Raw genomic sequence first — 17816 nt, 5'->3', positions numbered from 1 at the left:
GGTGCTCTTGGGCTCTATAAGAAAGCAAGCTGAGCAAGCCAGTAAGAAACATCCCTCCATGGCCTCTGCCTCAGCTCCTGCTTCCTGACCTGCTTGAGTTCCAGTCCTGACTTCCTTTGATGATGAACAGCAACGTGGAAGTGTAAGCTGAATAAACCTTTTCCTCCCCAACTTGCTTCTTGGCCATGATGTTTGTGCAGGAATAGAAACCCTGATCAAGACAGTTACTTTTTTGTTGCTGTGAAGAGACACCACTGCCAAGGCAACTTATAAAAGAAAGTGTTTGATTTGTAGGCTTGTTTACAGTCTCAGAAGGTGAGTTCATGACCATGACGTCAGAGAGAATGGGAGCAGGCCAGCAGGCCTGGTGCTAGTGCGGTAGCTGAGAGCCAAAAAAGGACAAGGCAAAGAGGTAACTCTATTGGTACAGACTTTTGAAACCTCAAAGCCTACACCCGACAATGCACCTTTTCGCATTTTCCTTACCAAACAGTTCCACCAACTGGGACAAAACATTCAAACAGAAGCCTACTGGGACCATTCTCATTCAAACCATTACAGAAGCTAAGCAGCCACCGGGGTCACTGGAGCCTCTGAGCCACAACAGGACACATAAACTCCCCTCAGAATTGTTGGAGATGACTGAACCCCAACAGGTTCAGATGGGATGAACGCATGTCCTGAGAACAGGTGAAAGACTGTCTACATGCTCTGTGGGCATTAGGGAGCCAGAAATGCCACACCTCAAGTCAGACCGCGGAAAAGGCAGACAGTGAGGTCTTCGGTGCAGGGATAGTGTCTCTCTGTACCTTCCCCTCAGTCACAGTCCTTGTCAGTTTCTTGTGCCAGGAGACACTCCCAGGTTAGATACAAGGATCTCAGATATCTGATGGGGTTGAAGACTGGTCACAGTCTCATAAGCAAACTTAAGTCGTTTAGCATTGCAAGAGATGACAGATTTGAAAGGATGGTTTTCAGATGGTAATGTAAGCTAAAAACAACATAATTCAGGCATAGAATTGTAAACTCTTTAAGTTGGGGTAGATGGTAAAATACTCTATCTAGATGACAAATATCACGGACTGGATGTTACTTGTATATCATACTTTGTAATTTACATAATTGTTATGGTTATGCTCAATTTATGTCTAAGAGGTTTTTTTTTTTTTATTTAGACAGAAAAGCTGAGATGTTGGGGATTGGTTCTAATGCTTTGATTAATCCAGCCCCACAAATGGGGAATCTGCATTTCCAAACATGAAAGTTCCTTGTCCCCGGTTGGTTTTTTGATGGCTCAATAAAGTCAGCAGCCAATGGCTGAGCAGATAGACTGAGGTAGGACTTTGAGATTGGCTGGGCTAGGAACCAAGAGAAAGGAATCAGAAAGTGCCATGACAGGGAAGAAGAAGACCAGATCTAAAGGGCCACCGACATGTAAGAATCAGGGAAAATGGCCACATGGGCCACTTCCCCAACTGTGTCTGGGGTAGCAGAGATGAAATATAGATTCTAAAAGATGTTAACTCAGGGGTCAGAGGGTAGTGTGTGCTAGCAGTGGGATTAGAAATACCCAGCCATTAAGGCATATTGAAATTGTTGTTGTTTTCAAGACAGGGTTTCTCTGTGTAGCCCTGGCTGTCCTGGAACTCACTTTGTAGACCAGGCTGGCCTCGAACTTAGAAATCCGCCTGCCGCTGCCTCCCAAGTGCTGGGGTTAAAGGTGTGTGCCACCACCGCCTGGCCAGGCATATTGAAATTAACTGGTGTGTGTGTGTGTGTGTGTGTGTGTGTGTGTGTGTGTGTCTTTCATTTGAGAATCCAGATAGCTCTTAGGTGTGTGAGACCCATCAGGAGCACAGAGTAGTTAACTACTGCTACAAAGGACATGTTTTATGAAACAACGGCAAAAAAGAATGAACAAACAAAAAACTGTGGTGGTCTGAATAAGTGTGGCTAACGTAGACTCAGATGAAAGGCTTAGTGGACTAAGAGTAGCACTATTGGAGAAGGATTAGGGAGGTGTGGCCTTGTTGGAGTGGGTGTGGCCTTGTTGGAGAAAGTATGTCAATGAGAGTGGGCTTTGGGGTTTCAAAAAAAAAAAAAAAATCCATGGGAACAGGGAACAGGGAACAAGGCTGTCCTGGCCAGCTCCTCAATTAGCAGCCTTCATTCCTTCCCCAGCCCACACTTCAAAAAGAACATGGGCAGTCTAGATTGATCACCAGATTGATCACCACAAAAGCCACCACTTAACCTGCCTCCGTCCCCTCAGACTCTGCCCTCCTTTCTCTTGCGGTAAAATGTTTATAGGCCAATCAAAAGCCAGTCATCCTTTGCAGTGTACATGCCAGTCCCCGCAGAAAGACGTGGTTCTAGAGCATCCCTCCGAACGCCACAGTGAATGCTGCTCAGGTGGCTGTTGTCCTGGTAACTTAGGCAGGAAATAGGGGGTGTGGAAGTTCTGGTACAGAGAGAGGACTCTGGGGGAAGAGATAGGCGTAAAAGAAGAGAGATTCGGCCCCAGACTCAGAGGAAGACGGTTGCATGTGACTGAGGACAGGGTAACCAGACACACAGCAGAACTTACAATAACGGGATGATTACTTTATTAGCTAGTCTGGGAACGATCCGGAGCATTTGGCCAAGGCATTTGTAAACATATTTAAGTCACAGAGTCAATATTTTGGGAGCTGGGAATAAAAAACCAGAAGCTTACAGAAAACACCTTACAATATCCAGCACTCAGTTTTCCAGGCTCTAGTCTCAAACCTCTGTGCCCCCTCTCTGCAGGACCACTAAGTACCACTACTAAGCTTCTGAGAATGGATACACTACGTACGGGTATCAGCCCTACCTGTTTTGGGTCTCCATGAGGGCGCGCAGGACACTTCCTTTAGTGTGGGAAAGGCAGCCCTGGGAAGAGGGAAGAGAGCCGGCAGATGCAGTTTGGAGGCCAGGACTAAGTGCAAGAAATCCTGGGCAGAACTGAGAAGATGAGGATGGACCAGGAAGGAATAGCCTGGGCACAGTGGTACGAACTGGATCAGACTGGGAGTGGTGAGGGGGGATGGGCAGAGAAAGGACAAGGGGACATGTTTCTTTCTTTCTTTTTTTCTTTCTTTCTTTCTTTTTTTTTGCCAAAAATACTAATTTATTTAAATAACAAAATTAGGAAACACTTAAGTAGTAACTAACTTTCATTTCCTTTCTCTTGTTGGATTAAGTAGTCTTGTTACAGATACTGAATGAAATATATAAAGGGTGAAAATATATAACTTACTTATTAATCATCTACAACTTTTAAAAATATCAAAACATCTACATTTTTGGAATAAACATGAGGACTTAATTATGAAAACTCAAGGGAACATCAAGAACACAACAATACTGAGAATTAACAATGTTGTATCAGCAAATAACACACATTCCAGTAATAACTTTTGCTTAATAGCATCAATTCTCCAATCAAACAATACAGGCTGACTAAACAAATCAAGAAACAAAATCTGACTATTTGTTACCTACAACAAACAAACAAACAAAAACACAGCTTTAAAGATTTATACTCCCTTAGCATTTTTTTTCTGGTTGTATATCTAGCATTCTTTAAATTTTAAATTTTTTTTAATTTTCTATATTCTTTGTTTACATTCCGAATGCTTTTCCCTTTCCCAGTTCCCTCTTCCCCATCGGTCTCATAAGACCCTCAGGTTTCTTTTAAGATTGCTGTGATGAAATACTCTGATAAGAGCGACTTAGGGGAGGCAGTTCTGGGTTCCAGCCCATCGTTTTGGGGAATTCAGAGACAGCAGGCAGGTCCTACTGCAGCCACAGGCAGGACGCAGAGAGCAAAGGGGCCTGTATTCACCCCACTCTTTTTATTAACCTAGGACCCAGTCCAGAAAATGGTTCCATTCAGGTTAGAGTGCATCTTCCCCTCCCCCCCTCCACACACACCACACCCCAAACTTGCTAATTTGATTAACAAACTACTTCCAGGGCATGCTCAAAAGCCAACTAATCTAGACAGTCCTTTACTGAACCTTCCTTCCCAGGTGGTCTCAGATCTTGCTTAGTTGACCATAGAGACCCCAGCAGGAGTATTGCCTAATTTCTACATTTTTTTAATTCAATATATTCTTTATTTACGTTTCAAATGATTTCCCCTTTCCTTGATACTCCCTCCCTACAAGTCCCATAAGCCCTCTTCCCTCCCCCTGTTCCCCAATCCACCCCTTCTCACTTCCCTGTCCTGGTATTCCTCTATACTGCTGCACTGAGCCTTTCCAGGACCAGGGGCCTCTCCTTCCTTCTTCTTGGGCATCATTTGATATGTGAATTGTGTCTTGGGTATTCCAAGCTTCTAGGCTAATATCCGCTTATCAGTGAGTGCATACCATGAGTGTTCTTTTGAGACTGGGTTACCTTACTTAGGATGATAGTCTCCAGTTCCAACCATTTGTCTAACAATTTCATGAATTGTTTCTAATGGCTAAATAGTACTCCATTGTGTATATATACCACATTTTCTGTATCCATTCCTCTGTTGAGGGACATCTGGGTTCTTTACAGCTTCTGGCTATTATAAATAGGGCTGCTATGAACATAGTGGAGCATGTATCCTTATTACATGCTGGGGAATCCTCTACGTATATGCCCAGGAGTGGTATAGCGGGGTCCTCAAAGTATCATTCCCTAATTTCTACAATTAAGGGACTCAAATCAAGCAAGTTCAGGGGGCTAATGCTAGCCACTCTGTAAAAATTTTTTTCTTTTACTATTTTTTTTTAAAGAGAAAGATGGTATAATCCTCCATAGTTTAACAGGCCATTTTTAAAATTTGTATTCGTTTGTGTGTGTGTATGTTCAGAAGGACATTGGATACTCTGGAGCTATGATTAGCTGGTCCACTGGAAGGGCGGCAAGTGCTCTTCAATGCTGAGCCATCGTTTAGTGCTGCCCAATCTTTTTCTCACGGCTGTTTGGTTTTGTTTTGAGATGGGGTCTCCTATAGCTCACACCCGTCTCAACTCTGCTTTGAGGCTGAAGATGATAGTCAATCTGGTCCTCTTGCTTCTACCTCCTGAATTTTGGGATTATAGGTGTGTGCTACCATGCCCAGTATATGCAGTGCTGGGATGATTAAGTCATGTGGGTGTAACGGTCATAAATTCAGTTAGTGGATCTTATAGGGGTCAGGGTGGGTCCTCCCTGCTCGCAGGGGACTGCAAGGGGTTGTAGGGAACTGCAGGGGACTGCAGGGGAACTAGCTAGGCTCCTTCCCCTTACTGTCTTTTGTGCCAGACGAGAACATAGCATTCAACCTCTCTAGAGGACGGAGCATCAAAGTGCCATTTTATAAGCCATGACTGAGCCAGACACCAAGTTGACTTGCACATCCAACCTCCAGAGCTATTGGGAATACATTTCTGCTCTTTATCAACCACATCACCTTGGCTATTTTGTTGTAAAAGCAGACCCAGACTAAGACATACACACCACACCACCCCAGCTTAGCCTGAGCCAACACCCAGCACCAGACTTGGTTACTAAAGAAGCCTGGCTCGTGTGACAGCCCTGAGATATCACAACAACCACTGTTGCATATCACCCCATTTTCCCTCCAAGAAGCTCAAGGTCATTTATACATAGTGTCTAGTCACTGTTTTATTGCTATAGAGAACATGGAAGAGATGCCATGACCAAAGCAACTCTAAAGCATTTAACTACGGGCTTGCTTATAGCTTCAGGGCCTTAGTCCATTGTCATCATGGCAGCGAGCATGGGGCCCAGGCTGAAGTGCAGAAGTACTAAGAGCTACATTTTGGTCTGCGAGTGGTGGTGGGGGAATGGTATCATGGATGTGCGAAACCTCAAAGCTCACCCTGAATGACACATTCCCTCCAACAAGGCTACAGCTACTCTAATAAGGTCACCCCACATAATCCTTCTAATCCTGTCAAAGAGTTCTTTCTACTTCCAGTGACAAAGTATCCAAATATATGAGCCTCCGGGGCCATTCTTATTCAAACCATCACACACACACAGTAACCATGCTTTGGAGAAAGGAAACCCCCACATTTCTTTAAGGCAGTAGATGCTGGATTATGGAGCAAGGACTTGAAAAAACCTGTTCACAAATATTCAGTAAATAAAACATACATATATGTGTTCTAGGGAATACTATATAGCCTTCACAATGAGTTACGAAGACAGGTAGACAGTAGCCTATTTAATTAAGACTATATCAAGGTACTGTGTGGCTGAGACAGTCTCTCAGAAGGTCTAATGGGGAGTCAGGGGAAGGGAGGCATGGGTAAATACTCAGTAATTATAGCGTCAACGTGAGAGATGGTGAAAGCAGTGGAGTAAATCCTGAAAGACAAAGGGTCAGATTCAAGGGGACAGGAGACAGACGAGACAGCACAGTAATCACACAGGAATGGGTGTGGGAGGGGCTCCTGAGGTGCAGCCAAAGCTTGGTGCCACGAGAAGCAGCAGGGTCCATGGGCAACCACTGCCTGGCCCCTGAGCCCCTAAGGTGAGATCCCAGGTGAGAAGCGAACCTTCAGCCTCTGGTTCCTGTTTAGTTCGCAGCCTGGATTTCCCGTCTTGCGTCCGGTCCTTGGGCTCTGCTGGTCGGTCACTCTTCTCCAAGGCCTTGTCCCATCAAGTCTCCCTTGCTTCCCTCCAGCTCCAGTCCTAGCACGCGCCATCTCAGGACATGCTATGCTGATTCTTCCGCCAGCCTTACAAGGTCTTCATGTCTCTTTGCAAACCTGCAGTCCCTCTTACTGTTTTGAGACAGAATTTCACTGCATATCCCAGGCTGCTTTTAAACTCACCACGTAGCCCAGGTTAGCCTCAAACTCACGGCAGTCCTCTCACCCCAACCCTTAGAGTACTGAAATTAAAGGCATGCGTCACCACACCTGGCCTTAACCCTTACTGTTACTGTGCATGGTCCACATCACTCCCTGGCTGGAGTCCCTCCGGGAGCTCTTGGAGATGAGGTTTAAGTTTGCTAGGTCGGTGGTTATTGTTCTTCATGATCATCCTAATCTCTTGCTACGGGAAGAGCTTGGCTTTCAACCATGTCTTGTGGGTCCAGGATTGACAGCCATCTCGGACCTACACGTGTTGGGCATGTTTGGCTTTCCTCTTTCAACCTGGAGCTACGCACTCAGGGTTGACGATCCTGCTCAGGGGCTGGGGCTTCTGTAAAGTCTTCCCAGAGTCCTCTCTGCCAGTCAGGGCCACTTCCTACCAGCTGCTCCAGCCGCAGGACCATCGCTCTGTGCAGGGGTCTTGAGCAGTTCCTCATCTAACTTCCTCCACAGGAGTATCCTTATGAGCTCCACCTCTTTTTCTTTGCTTCTTCGGCATCTTCCTCACAGCCTACCACACATTTTATCAAAAAACATCTAATGATTCCTTTAAAAAAAAAAACATTTATTATGTACAGTGTTCTGCCTGCATATGTGGGCACCATATTCCATTATAAATGGTCCTGAGCCACCATGTGGCTGCTGGGAATTGAACTCAGGACCTCTGGAGGAGCAGTTAGTGCTCTCAACCTCTGAGCCATCTCTCCAGCCCCATCTAATGATTCTTTCTCCCTTCAAGCAGATTTTCTATATTATTAATTAATTAATTAATTAATTAAGACAGGGACTCTCTAGTATAGTTCTAGCTGTTCTGGATCTTGTAGACCAAGCTGGCCTTAAACTCAGAGATCCACCTGCGTCTGCCTCCTCAAGGCTGGGATTAAAGGTGTGCACCACCACACCTAGCTTCCCTCTCATCCTTAAATGAAGATATATCTATATCTATATCTATATCTATATCTATATCTATATCTATATCTATATCTATATCTATATCTATCTATCTATCTATGGGTATAGAGATAGAGATATAGAGATAGAGAGATATGAAGAAGCAACAACTCCTGAGAGTGGGACGGTCTCCAAGGGAGAAATTTCCCATTTAATGTTACAGGACTGGCTTGTAAGCTGCAGCCTCCTTGAGCCATGTACCAAGGGGAGCGTTTGCATTTTGAGATACCCTCCATCGTGTAAGCAGGGAAAGTCCTCCTAGCAGATCCCTCAGCTCAGCACTTCTGCACAGGGCCCTGTCTTTGGACAGCCTGTGCTGGTTTTCTTCACTTGCTTCATCCTATCTGTGCAGAGTCTAGACTCAGCTGTCTTTTTAATAGTCACGTTCGGTTTTCCTAGAGAATCCCATGAACCTGGGGACATGAATTATAATGACGGTGTCTCCTAGAGCTGGGTCATGCCACAGCACTCACGATCACTTCCCTAAAAGGAGACACTGCTAGGGCTGTGGCTCTTTAACTGGTCACGAGTTATGTTCGACATTTTTATGTGATTCTTAAAATATTCTGATTTTTTATAATTTTTAAAGGGTTTCATTGCTATGAAGAGACACCATGACCAAGGTAACTCTTACAAAGGAAAACATTTATTTAATTGGGGCTGATTTACAGGTTCAGAGGTCCAGTCATTGTCATGCAGGGCACGGTCCCAGAGAAGGAGCTGAGGATTTCTACATCTTGTTTCGAAGGCAAGAGAAAAGAAACTGTGTGCCACACTGGGCATAGCTTGAGCATAGGAGACCACACAAAGCCTGCCTCTACCAGAACACACTTTCTTCAACAAGGTCACACCCACTCAAACAAGACCACACCTCCCTATGGCCAATCATTCAAACCCATAAGTCTATGGGGTGGAAGGGTAGGGGGGGTTTGTATTTAAATCACCACAACCACACTCCTATGTTTCTTTAAGATGAATTAGTTAAAGTGCTGAGCATGTTGATCTCAGTTGACCCAGTGCTGGCTGGGCCTCCCCTGCGCCTTGCTCCTCCCACATCCAGAGCCCTCCAGGTCATCTGCCTAACCAGGTCATGAGACCCCTTTCCCAGAGACAGGGGCTGTCTGAACCCCTGTGGGTGGTTCTGGTGGATCACTTTGTCCAAGTGTTTTAAGACTGGAGCAAACAACACATTTTTTTGTTTCCATGTTCATAGAGGACCTGCTGTATAGAGCTCTCTGGTTCTTCCACATACAGAAGTGTGGTCACATGACTCGTCCGGCATGCCCTTTGGAATGTACACCACACACACTCCCTCTTGTGCCTGACTAATTTAAGTGTAACCCCGACTTGGGTGAGATGAAACGATTTCTGCATTTCCATGGACAGAATATGTTGATTAACAGCTCCGCTTCCAGCCTTGTTTGGGGATTTGACAAAGGGATCAAATGGCAAACAGGGGACAACTTCAATAGGTCACATGTGTGGTGAGCAAGTACAAGGACCTGATTCACATTTCCAAAACCCACGTTTTGAAAGAGCTGGGTAGTGCTTCATACTTGCAGTCTTAGCGCTATGGAGATGGAGACAGGAGGCTCCTGGGATCACTGGCCAACAAGCCTGGCCTATTTGGTAAGTTCTAAGCCAGTGAGAGAGCCGTGTCCAAAAATGACATGGATGCCTGCTGGGGAGGAACACCTAAGTTTGTCCTCCACCTTAGACATTCAAGCACACACACGCACACACATGCACACACACATGTACACATACACACATACATACACACACATGTAGACATACACACATGCACACATACAAATAAATATAACTTCAGGAATGAATATTTAATCATGTATTAATGTCAGTTCACATGGAAATAGAGCATTCTTTATGGTGGCCCTCAAGATGACTTATCAATGTCATGGACTTTGGGTGATTATCTAATCTTGGTCTGTAAGAAAGAAGGAAAATGATGTAAAAATAGGGAGTAAAGACTAAAATTTTGATTATGGTGAAAAAGCATACCATTATTCGACATACGTGTCTCTCACTTTCAAAAACTTGTCATTTATATCAACCTATGAGACTCTAAACGATCAAACTTTTCAACAGTGTGAGGACCGTCCTCGGTGAGGACCAACCTTGATGCATTGAATAAAATACAGGGCCACAGTCTCATTTACTTAGGTCAAGATTCAGCTTTGAAATGAAACCTACAAAATCTTCTTGCACACGATGAAGCAAAAATTAGACATGTGGGGTGGAGATGGCTGAGTGGCTCAGAGGGCTGTTCTTACAGAGGACCAGAGTCTGGCTCCCAGCACCCACGTCAGGTGGTTCACCACAGCTCCTAACTCCAGTTCTAAGCTTCTGGTCTCTGTGGTAACCAACAGTCACATGTACATATTCACACACTGACACACATATACATGAAATAAAACATATTCTAAAAAGTTAGACATCTAGAGACATCTAGGACTATTTCTTTTCTTTCTTTCTTTCTTTCTTTCTTTCTTTCTTTCTTTCTTTCTTTTCTTTTCTTTTTTTTTTTTTTTTTTTGAGACAGGGTTTCTCTGTGTAGCCCTGGCTGTCCTGGAACTCACTTTGTAGACCAGGCTGGCCTTGAACTCAGAAATCCGCTTGCCTCTGCTTCCCAAGGGCTGGGATTAAAGGCATGTGCCACCACCGCCTGGAATCTAGGACTATTTCTTAATCTGAAAATTCAACCGTTTCCATGGCTAGAGACAAGTGGATGTATCAGAACCATACTTTAAAAAGATGTCGAGGAGTTCAAAGGCTGAACTTCTGACTGGCACTTTGAGGTCAGCATGTCAACCAAGACTTCAGAGTTATTCACAGATGTAGCCTGCAGAGGCGGCTCTGGAGTTGTCACACAAATGGGTTTACCAGCTGAGGGCATCCTGTGAACTCTCCCTTGTTTCAAAGTCAATAAATCCATATATATAAACCTCAAAATCAGTGCAAAAATAAATGTGATAAGTAAACAAATGTCTCAAATGGTAAATGTGTAAAATTATATTAAAATAATTTAAAATAATTCTAGAAATAAATCCCATGGTTTGTTTCTACAACACAAGAGAAAATCCATGCTGTGTTGGAAATCAAAACTCCTGAGCTGAGTTAAACTAGTGTTTTCAAGGTGATCATATAAAATAGCTATGGTTTTTTTCTAACTTTTCAATTTTTGTATATGGACTGCTGACTCTAGAACCCAACTGTTCTTACAGTCACCCCCAAGATTGTGTATGTACCCTACAGCTCTGGGCTACATGACTGACCGAGACTCTTCTACAAATAGGGATTTCAAGGTTTCATGCAAATAAAGACAGTCATTTTATAAGTATGTAGAAGGTAAGTGTTTTTATTGAAGACAGGCACCTTGCTCATAACCGTTGTACATCCCGCTTTCAGCTTCTGAAAGGGCAGACAGACTGGTCTTCTAATTCAGGCTCCAGAAAAACCTGATAGTAATAAGGTGGGGGAAAGGTGCCTGTACTATCAGAACTGGGGAATTTGGTGGAAGGAGCTTGTATTGCATCTGTGCTGCATAGCAAAGCATAGTTTTAAAAAAACATATGAAACCATCTCAAAAATAAGATTTAAAAAAAAATCTGTTTTTGACACAGGATCTTGCTAACTTGCAGGGTGGCCTCCAGGACAGACAGCTGGGGTTTTAGCTAAATGGCATTGTGCAAGGCCTACAAGAGAACTTAGATCAAGCAACTACTTTATACTAGGAAGGCACAAAATGCTTCATATTTATCTTATTATCTTAACTAAAAATGTAAGGGGAGAAAAATTAAATGTATTATTTAATATATGTATTTTAAAGACGTCATTCTTTTTTAAACACAAGAAAATCTTACCTTGGCCTTCTGGCTTTTTCTCTGGGCATTCTAATTAAATCTTCCAAATGTCTATTTCTCTCTTCCAAACTAAAGAAAGAAACAGTTTCATTTTACACAAAAGTCGACTTCTCTAGATGAATATTTTGTAGATTCTTTGGAGACTTAGTTACTGTTCTATTACTGAGAAAAGACACCATGACCAAGGCAACTTTTACAAAAAGAAGCATTTAACTGGGGGCTTGTTCACAGTTTTAGAGTGTTAGTCCACTGTCAGCAGGCAGGCAGGCAGGCACTGAAGCAGGAGATCAAAAGTTTTGCATCTCGATTCACAAGCAGCATGTTGAGAACATGAGAGACATTGGGCCTGGCATAGGCTTTTAAAACCTCCAATTGCACCCCCAGTGACACGCTTTCTCCAACAAGGCGAAACCTCCTAACCCTTCCCAAACAGTTCCACTAACAGTGAACCAAGCCTTCAAACATGAGAGCCTATCGAAGCCATTCTCATTCAAACCGCCATAGAAACTGAGCATTTTTCTGGCAATTCAGAACGCTTGGTTAATTTTTCTCTTTACAGGTTCCAGAACTAAAAATAAGAATAGATAATAGCAATATATAGCATGCCATTCAGCTATGTTTTTGTTTGTGCGTGCACTGTGATATAGCCCTAGGGTAGTGTGTTAACAGAGCTCCTGACCACAGGAAAACACTTGGTGGTGTCACAGCATGGTCACAGCATTCTGCTGTTGCTAGAGATTTGCCTGTTTTCTATTCTTATTCAGAGACAGAGAGAGAGAGAGAGAGAGAGAGAGAGAGAGAGAGAGGCAAGTCTGTGTATATACAAAACACACACAAACTAATTGAGAGAAAACAAAAACCCAAACAAAATATTAAGGATGTAAAGCAGGTAGGTGTGTTTCCCTGGCTTAGGTCATAACGTAGATCGTTTTGGTACCCTTAGAGCCACAACCAACATTTAGTACCATTATTTAGGATGTTAGAGCATTTTCTATGCCTGAATTTCTTCCATTTCTAATGCTGATAATCATTTTTAGAAATTGACAAGCACACAGGATGATCTCTGTGTTTGCATTATATCATAGAAACAAGGGAGTTCTTGTCTTCCCTCTTCCTAAGTCGGGTCTGGCATAAACCCTGATACCCCAAACTTCCAGCCCACCTCTGGCATTTTGTAGACACAGATGTTCAACAGGAATAAGACAGAGTGGCTCTTAGCCCCATCTCTTGATCTTTGTTATCTAGATTCCTGTCTCCAGGTTTTACACTTTCACAACCAACCAGGTTAGGCTTGTCAGCTAGACTCCTCCCTTCTGGGGAAGGGTGTGAAAGGCTGAGGTATGGGGCACACACTGAACTGTTTCCTGGCAGTTCTGTTGTTTTATATTGCAAAATTACTTTTGCTGGTTTGGTTGGTTTCCATTTTTTTTTTTCGTTTTTGAGATGGGAGTTTCTCTGTGTAGCCCTGGCTGCCCTGGAACTCCATCTGTAAATCAGGTTGGCTTCAAACTCAAAGATCCATCTGCACTGTGTTCCTGGGTCCTGAGTACTCGGATTAAAGCCGCACCAGCACACCTAGCTGCCCAGGGAGTGTAAGGTGAGGCAATCCCACCTGGAGAAGGCTGGGTCACACTGGAAGGTCCACGTCCTGTGTGGTGCAGTAGTGCCAGGGCCAGTTCATTGGAACCTGCATGTCTACCCACAGCTGCCTCTGTTGGTGGTTTGTGTGGGTTTGCAAGCAGATGCTCAGGTAACCACACTTTTTTCTGGTCAGGGGATCCTCTGACTGGCAGAGCCAAGTATCATGAACTCTGGGGAGTGGAGCTGTTGGGCAGGTGATGGCCCTGCAGGAAAAGGGTAGCTGTAGTGGGGGCTCCCTGGAGTACAGTGGTTTGGCAAGCAACAGTCACTGGCGCTCAGCAGTTCCTCTTTACTGTGGGAGTTACCCTGCCACAAAGCTGTAACCGCAGGGGGAAGTCTTCAAGTGCTGCTTCCCATGGCTGAGCCGAGGTCCAGCTTCCAAATGGGCCCATGGGTGCTCACCAACTGTGCAGAGGACACTGCCTGTTTAATTCTGGGGCACGGGGAGGCCTTTGGCAAAGTTGATGACTGACTGACTGCCATGAACGATCTTAGGGCTCTCAGCACTAATTTGCCCTACAGCCCCCCAGGAGTCTGCTGTGTGGTGGCTGTCAGTCCACCAGGTGTGTGTGTGTGGGGGGGGTGTCAGTGGAGGCAGTGCTGACAAGACCAGGTCTGCTCTACGGATCAGCTGCTCGCAGGGCATGGTGACAGTTCCACCCAGAAGAGGAGGATGGAGCTGGTGTTGGTGGGGACACAGTGAAGACCGCTGATTCCTGATGAAATGGTCAGTTGGAGAGAATAACGCCCTTGAACTCTTGTGTCTGTGGCTCTACCGGCCGCAGGGGGGGGGGTAAGGGGTGGGGAGGGGGCATGGTTGCTTCTTGTAAGAGCTCTTCCTGGGGCCAGATAGCTAGCGGGGAGGAGGGAACTGGCCGTCACAGCCTAGCAGCCAGGTTATCCAAGGCCAATGAAGATTTAAGAAAAGAAAATTCAAGATTGTAAGTCTCAAATTGCCCGAGGTAGTTTTTCTTTGGATGAAATATAAACTGGTGGTACCTTTTAAAGAAGTTCGTTTGTATACCAAAATTCTCACAAAGAGCTGTAAAACTCATGAAAACAGCAGAAGGCAAGGAAGCAGTCTGTCAGAAGCCAGGCTGTCCTATGACACCGAGTATCACCCAGAGGAAAGGGGTAACAAAGTAACTTACTCTGAGCCAGATCGGGGACATGGTTTTAGTCTATACTAAAGGATATACGGCCTGTTATCCTAGTTCTAAGAGTCAGAGAAAAAAAAATCTTAGAAGCCAGGAAAATAAAACATCGGTAAATATTTAAAAAAATAAAAATTAGTTTATTAACTTACTGTGCAATCTGAGAATGGGATATCTCAAGTCTTTGGTCAGCACATTTGATAATTTCTTCATATGATGTTACCTTGAGAAAAAGATATTTTCAATAAATATAAGTATTTGTATTTAATTTTATTTTCTCCTTTTCAAAATCTTAACAAGTTGAAATTTCATTATTTGAGGACAATAAATGAAAATTTTACAACAGACAAAATGTCCTTTTCTATTATGATATCAGAAATCTGAATAATGGCTGGAGAGATGGCTCAGTGGTTAAGAGCACAGACTGCTCTTCCAGAGGCCCTGAGTTCAATTCCCAGCAACCACATGGTGGCTCACAACCATCCATAATGGGATCTGACACCCTCTTCTGGAGTGTCTGAAAAGAACAATGGTGTACTCATATACATAAAATAAATCTTTTTTTTTTTTTAAAGAGAGGGGTGGGGTGGGGATTTAGCTCAGTGGTAGACTCTGGGTTCAGTCCTCAGCTTTAGACAAAAAAGTAAAATTAAAAAAAAAAAAAGCATGGGCCTGGCTCTAAAGAAATCTGAATAACAATGGTGTTAAACTCACTCCTCCAGCTGGTGTGAGTGTCCCAGTCACTCACTGTAATCTACTATCTTTCATGCAATGATACAAGGGGCAGGCAAGGATTATAGCCTATTAGATTAAATTAATGCAGTCTTGGTTGGTTTATACCTGCAATTTCAGCACTTGTGAGGCTGAGGCAGTAGAATTCAGGATTCCAAGGCCAGACTGGACCACACATGGAGACATTGTCTTAAAGGACCAAAATGAGAACAAACAAAAAGTAAAAACACTAAGTTGGAAAGATGCTTAATTACCTTGAAAGCAGAGTAACGAAATTAAGACTTTAAAAGTGCCTGCAGCAAGGTTCTTGGGCACTTTCCAGCACCCTGGCTAACCAGGGCATTTAACTCCCATTGGGAGGTAGGAGGGACCATTAGGGTTAAAAGTGGTGTGGCAAACCTCAGACCCCTTTAGTTCTGGAGCTCCATTATTTCTGACGTGATGTTTGGGTTAAGTTTATGCTGAGGACCAAGGGCAGGGCACATGCTGGGCAGAGGTTCTTCCATCTGGGCCACTCCCCAGGCTGGCATTTTCTGAAGTAGCTTTTGTTTTGTTTCTGAAGGGAGCCGAGTACCTTATTTATCAGGCTGCCTACATGTCTCCGGTACTTGTCATTCTCCTCGATAAGTCTGCTGCAGTGGTCTTCTTTGCTCTCCAGAAGGCCCCCTAGCTTTGTGATCTGTGGAGAAACATCAGCAAAGATGTAACCTGGAAACCACCGCGAAGCAGGCGGAAAATAAAAGAAACCCATCAGCTCTATTTTATTGTACTGCCCTCTGAAACTGAGTTCTAATGAGGTGAGGCATGACACTGATGGCCAAAGCTGGGGGGGTGGGTTGCATATAGAGCAGGAATTATGGTGGACTTTCATTGTTTCTGTTACTTTCTACTGTGAAATAGTTTTGAAGTTAGCCAAGCATCTGCTAGTACCTGCAAATATGAATCACACCCAGGTTTCATTATGATCCTTTGCCCAGATAGGCAGAGGCATGCTTGAGTCGGAGTTAAAGCTGTGATGTGTATGATGACGTGTGTGTGTGTGTGTGTGTGTGTGTGTGTATGTGTGTGATGGCATAGGCCCTCCCTTGCAAATGATACACATTTCTAAGGCTCTACTTCATGTACTTCACAGTTCCAGCCTACCATCTGTTTTTTTTTCAAGAATACTATTGAAATTAAATATTATACAGGTTAGCAAGGTATCTTAGTATGGAAAGGCACCTGTAGCCATAGCTGATGATCTGAGTTCTATCCTCCAGACCCTTATGGGAAGGGGAAAACCAACTCCTGCAAATTGTCCTCTGACCTCCATGTGTGCCACCACACACACACAAAAACACAAACACAGACACACAGACAAACACACACACACACAAATCAATCAAATGTAATAAAAGTTTAAAATAAAAAGTTAATTCTTTTGAGAGTGGAATTTAGGAAATTAACTAGGAAAGCATATAGTTAATTTTCTCTGAAAGCTATTTTAATTTTCAAAGAGATTATAAAGAATAACTACAGAAAACATCCTACTAAATAGCAGTGCCAGGAGTGGTTGTCAGTCTTCTTACACTTTATACACACTTATGTATGGTAGAGGAGGACCCTATGGAGCAACGGCAAAGCAGTCTGCTATACAAGCTGCAACAATCCCTCCTTTCCTCTTTCCTTCTCTCTTCTTTCCAGGGATACATAATGAAACCTAGGGCCTAGCTCTGATGGGGAGCTCCACTTCCAGGCCTATCATCATCATCATCATCATCACCATCATCATCACCATCATCATCAATTTTGAGGCATGGTCTCCCTAAGTTTGCCAAGCTGGCCTTCAATTCAATATATAGCCTAAATTAGCCTCACCCCTGAAACCCTCCTTCCTCAGCCTCTAGGGTTCTGGGATTATAGGCATTGATCTTTCCTTTTCTTCTCTTTTGAAGGTGAATGGCTATGTGAGGAATATAGTGCCTAAGTCTGCTTGTAAGTTACTTAGAAATACAGGACAGACTTCTGGGCTGTATCCTTTTCATTACAGCGAGACCATGGAGGTTCCTTGGATAGTTTTCATTGCATTTGTGGCACGGTGTAATAATCTACCTAATATACGCCAAGTCTACTGTGATAAAATTAGAACACTTCACATTTCCATCTCTGTACATCTTTTAAAAACAATCTTTGATTATCGTGTAACAGTTATACATTTTAATGCGGCTAAATGAATGGAACAGGAGGATATTAAAGTAAATGAAATTCATCAGACTCAGGAAGATAAACACTGCATGTTCTGTTTCATAGATAGATGGCTGTAAACAGTTGAAATGAATGTCCAATTGTGATGTTTAGAGGCTGGGAAGGATGAGGAGAAGACAGGATAGCAGGGGCTGGATAGGAGGTATCAAGACACAGAGAGTGGATTGATCCAGTGTCCACAGTAACCTGCAACATATCCTATAAATAATCGGTGGGGAGGCAACCAAAACTCCAAACACAATGTTATGGTAAGAAGAAATCGATTTGATTAATACACATTGTATATGCATGTTAAAAAACTGTACGAACAAAGGAATATTACA

At 43.6% G+C, this 17816-nt stretch overlaps 1 protein-coding gene and 1 long non-coding RNA gene across 2 annotated transcripts in view; one reads left to right on the top strand and one right to left on the bottom strand.

Moving 5' to 3' along the window:
- Positions 1 to 9557: 9557 nt before the first annotated feature.
- Cage1 (cancer antigen 1) overlaps positions 9558 to 17816 on the bottom strand; it is a 33769-nt gene continuing 25510 nt past the window's right edge. Inside the window, exons 10-13 of the mRNA XM_052156705.1 lie at positions 15824 to 15928; positions 14670 to 14740; positions 11723 to 11791; positions 9558 to 9786 (exon numbers count right to left, since the gene is read on the bottom strand). Coding sequence (XP_052012665.1) covers positions 9702 to 9786; positions 11723 to 11791; positions 14670 to 14740; positions 15824 to 15928 — 330 coding nt within the window. The 3' untranslated portion in view covers positions 9558 to 9701. The remainder of the gene's footprint in view (positions 9787 to 11722; positions 11792 to 14669; positions 14741 to 15823; positions 15929 to 17816) is intronic.
- LOC127664646 (uncharacterized) overlaps positions 13571 to 17816 on the top strand; it is a 4901-nt gene continuing 655 nt past the window's right edge. The window contains exons 1-3 of the long non-coding RNA XR_007973217.1: positions 13571 to 14090; positions 15812 to 16046; positions 16933 to 17816. The exon at positions 16933 to 17816 is cut by the window's right edge and continues 655 nt beyond it. This is a non-coding gene — a long non-coding RNA (uncharacterized LOC127664646). The remainder of the gene's footprint in view (positions 14091 to 15811; positions 16047 to 16932) is intronic.

The sequence above is a fragment of the Apodemus sylvaticus genome, chromosome 14, assembly GCF_947179515.1.
Source record: "Apodemus sylvaticus chromosome 14, mApoSyl1.1, whole genome shotgun sequence".
NCBI lineage: Eukaryota > Metazoa > Chordata > Mammalia > Rodentia > Muridae > Apodemus > Apodemus sylvaticus.
The sequence above is the reverse complement of the archived record's forward strand: the minus strand, read 5'-3'. Positions and strand labels throughout refer to the sequence as shown.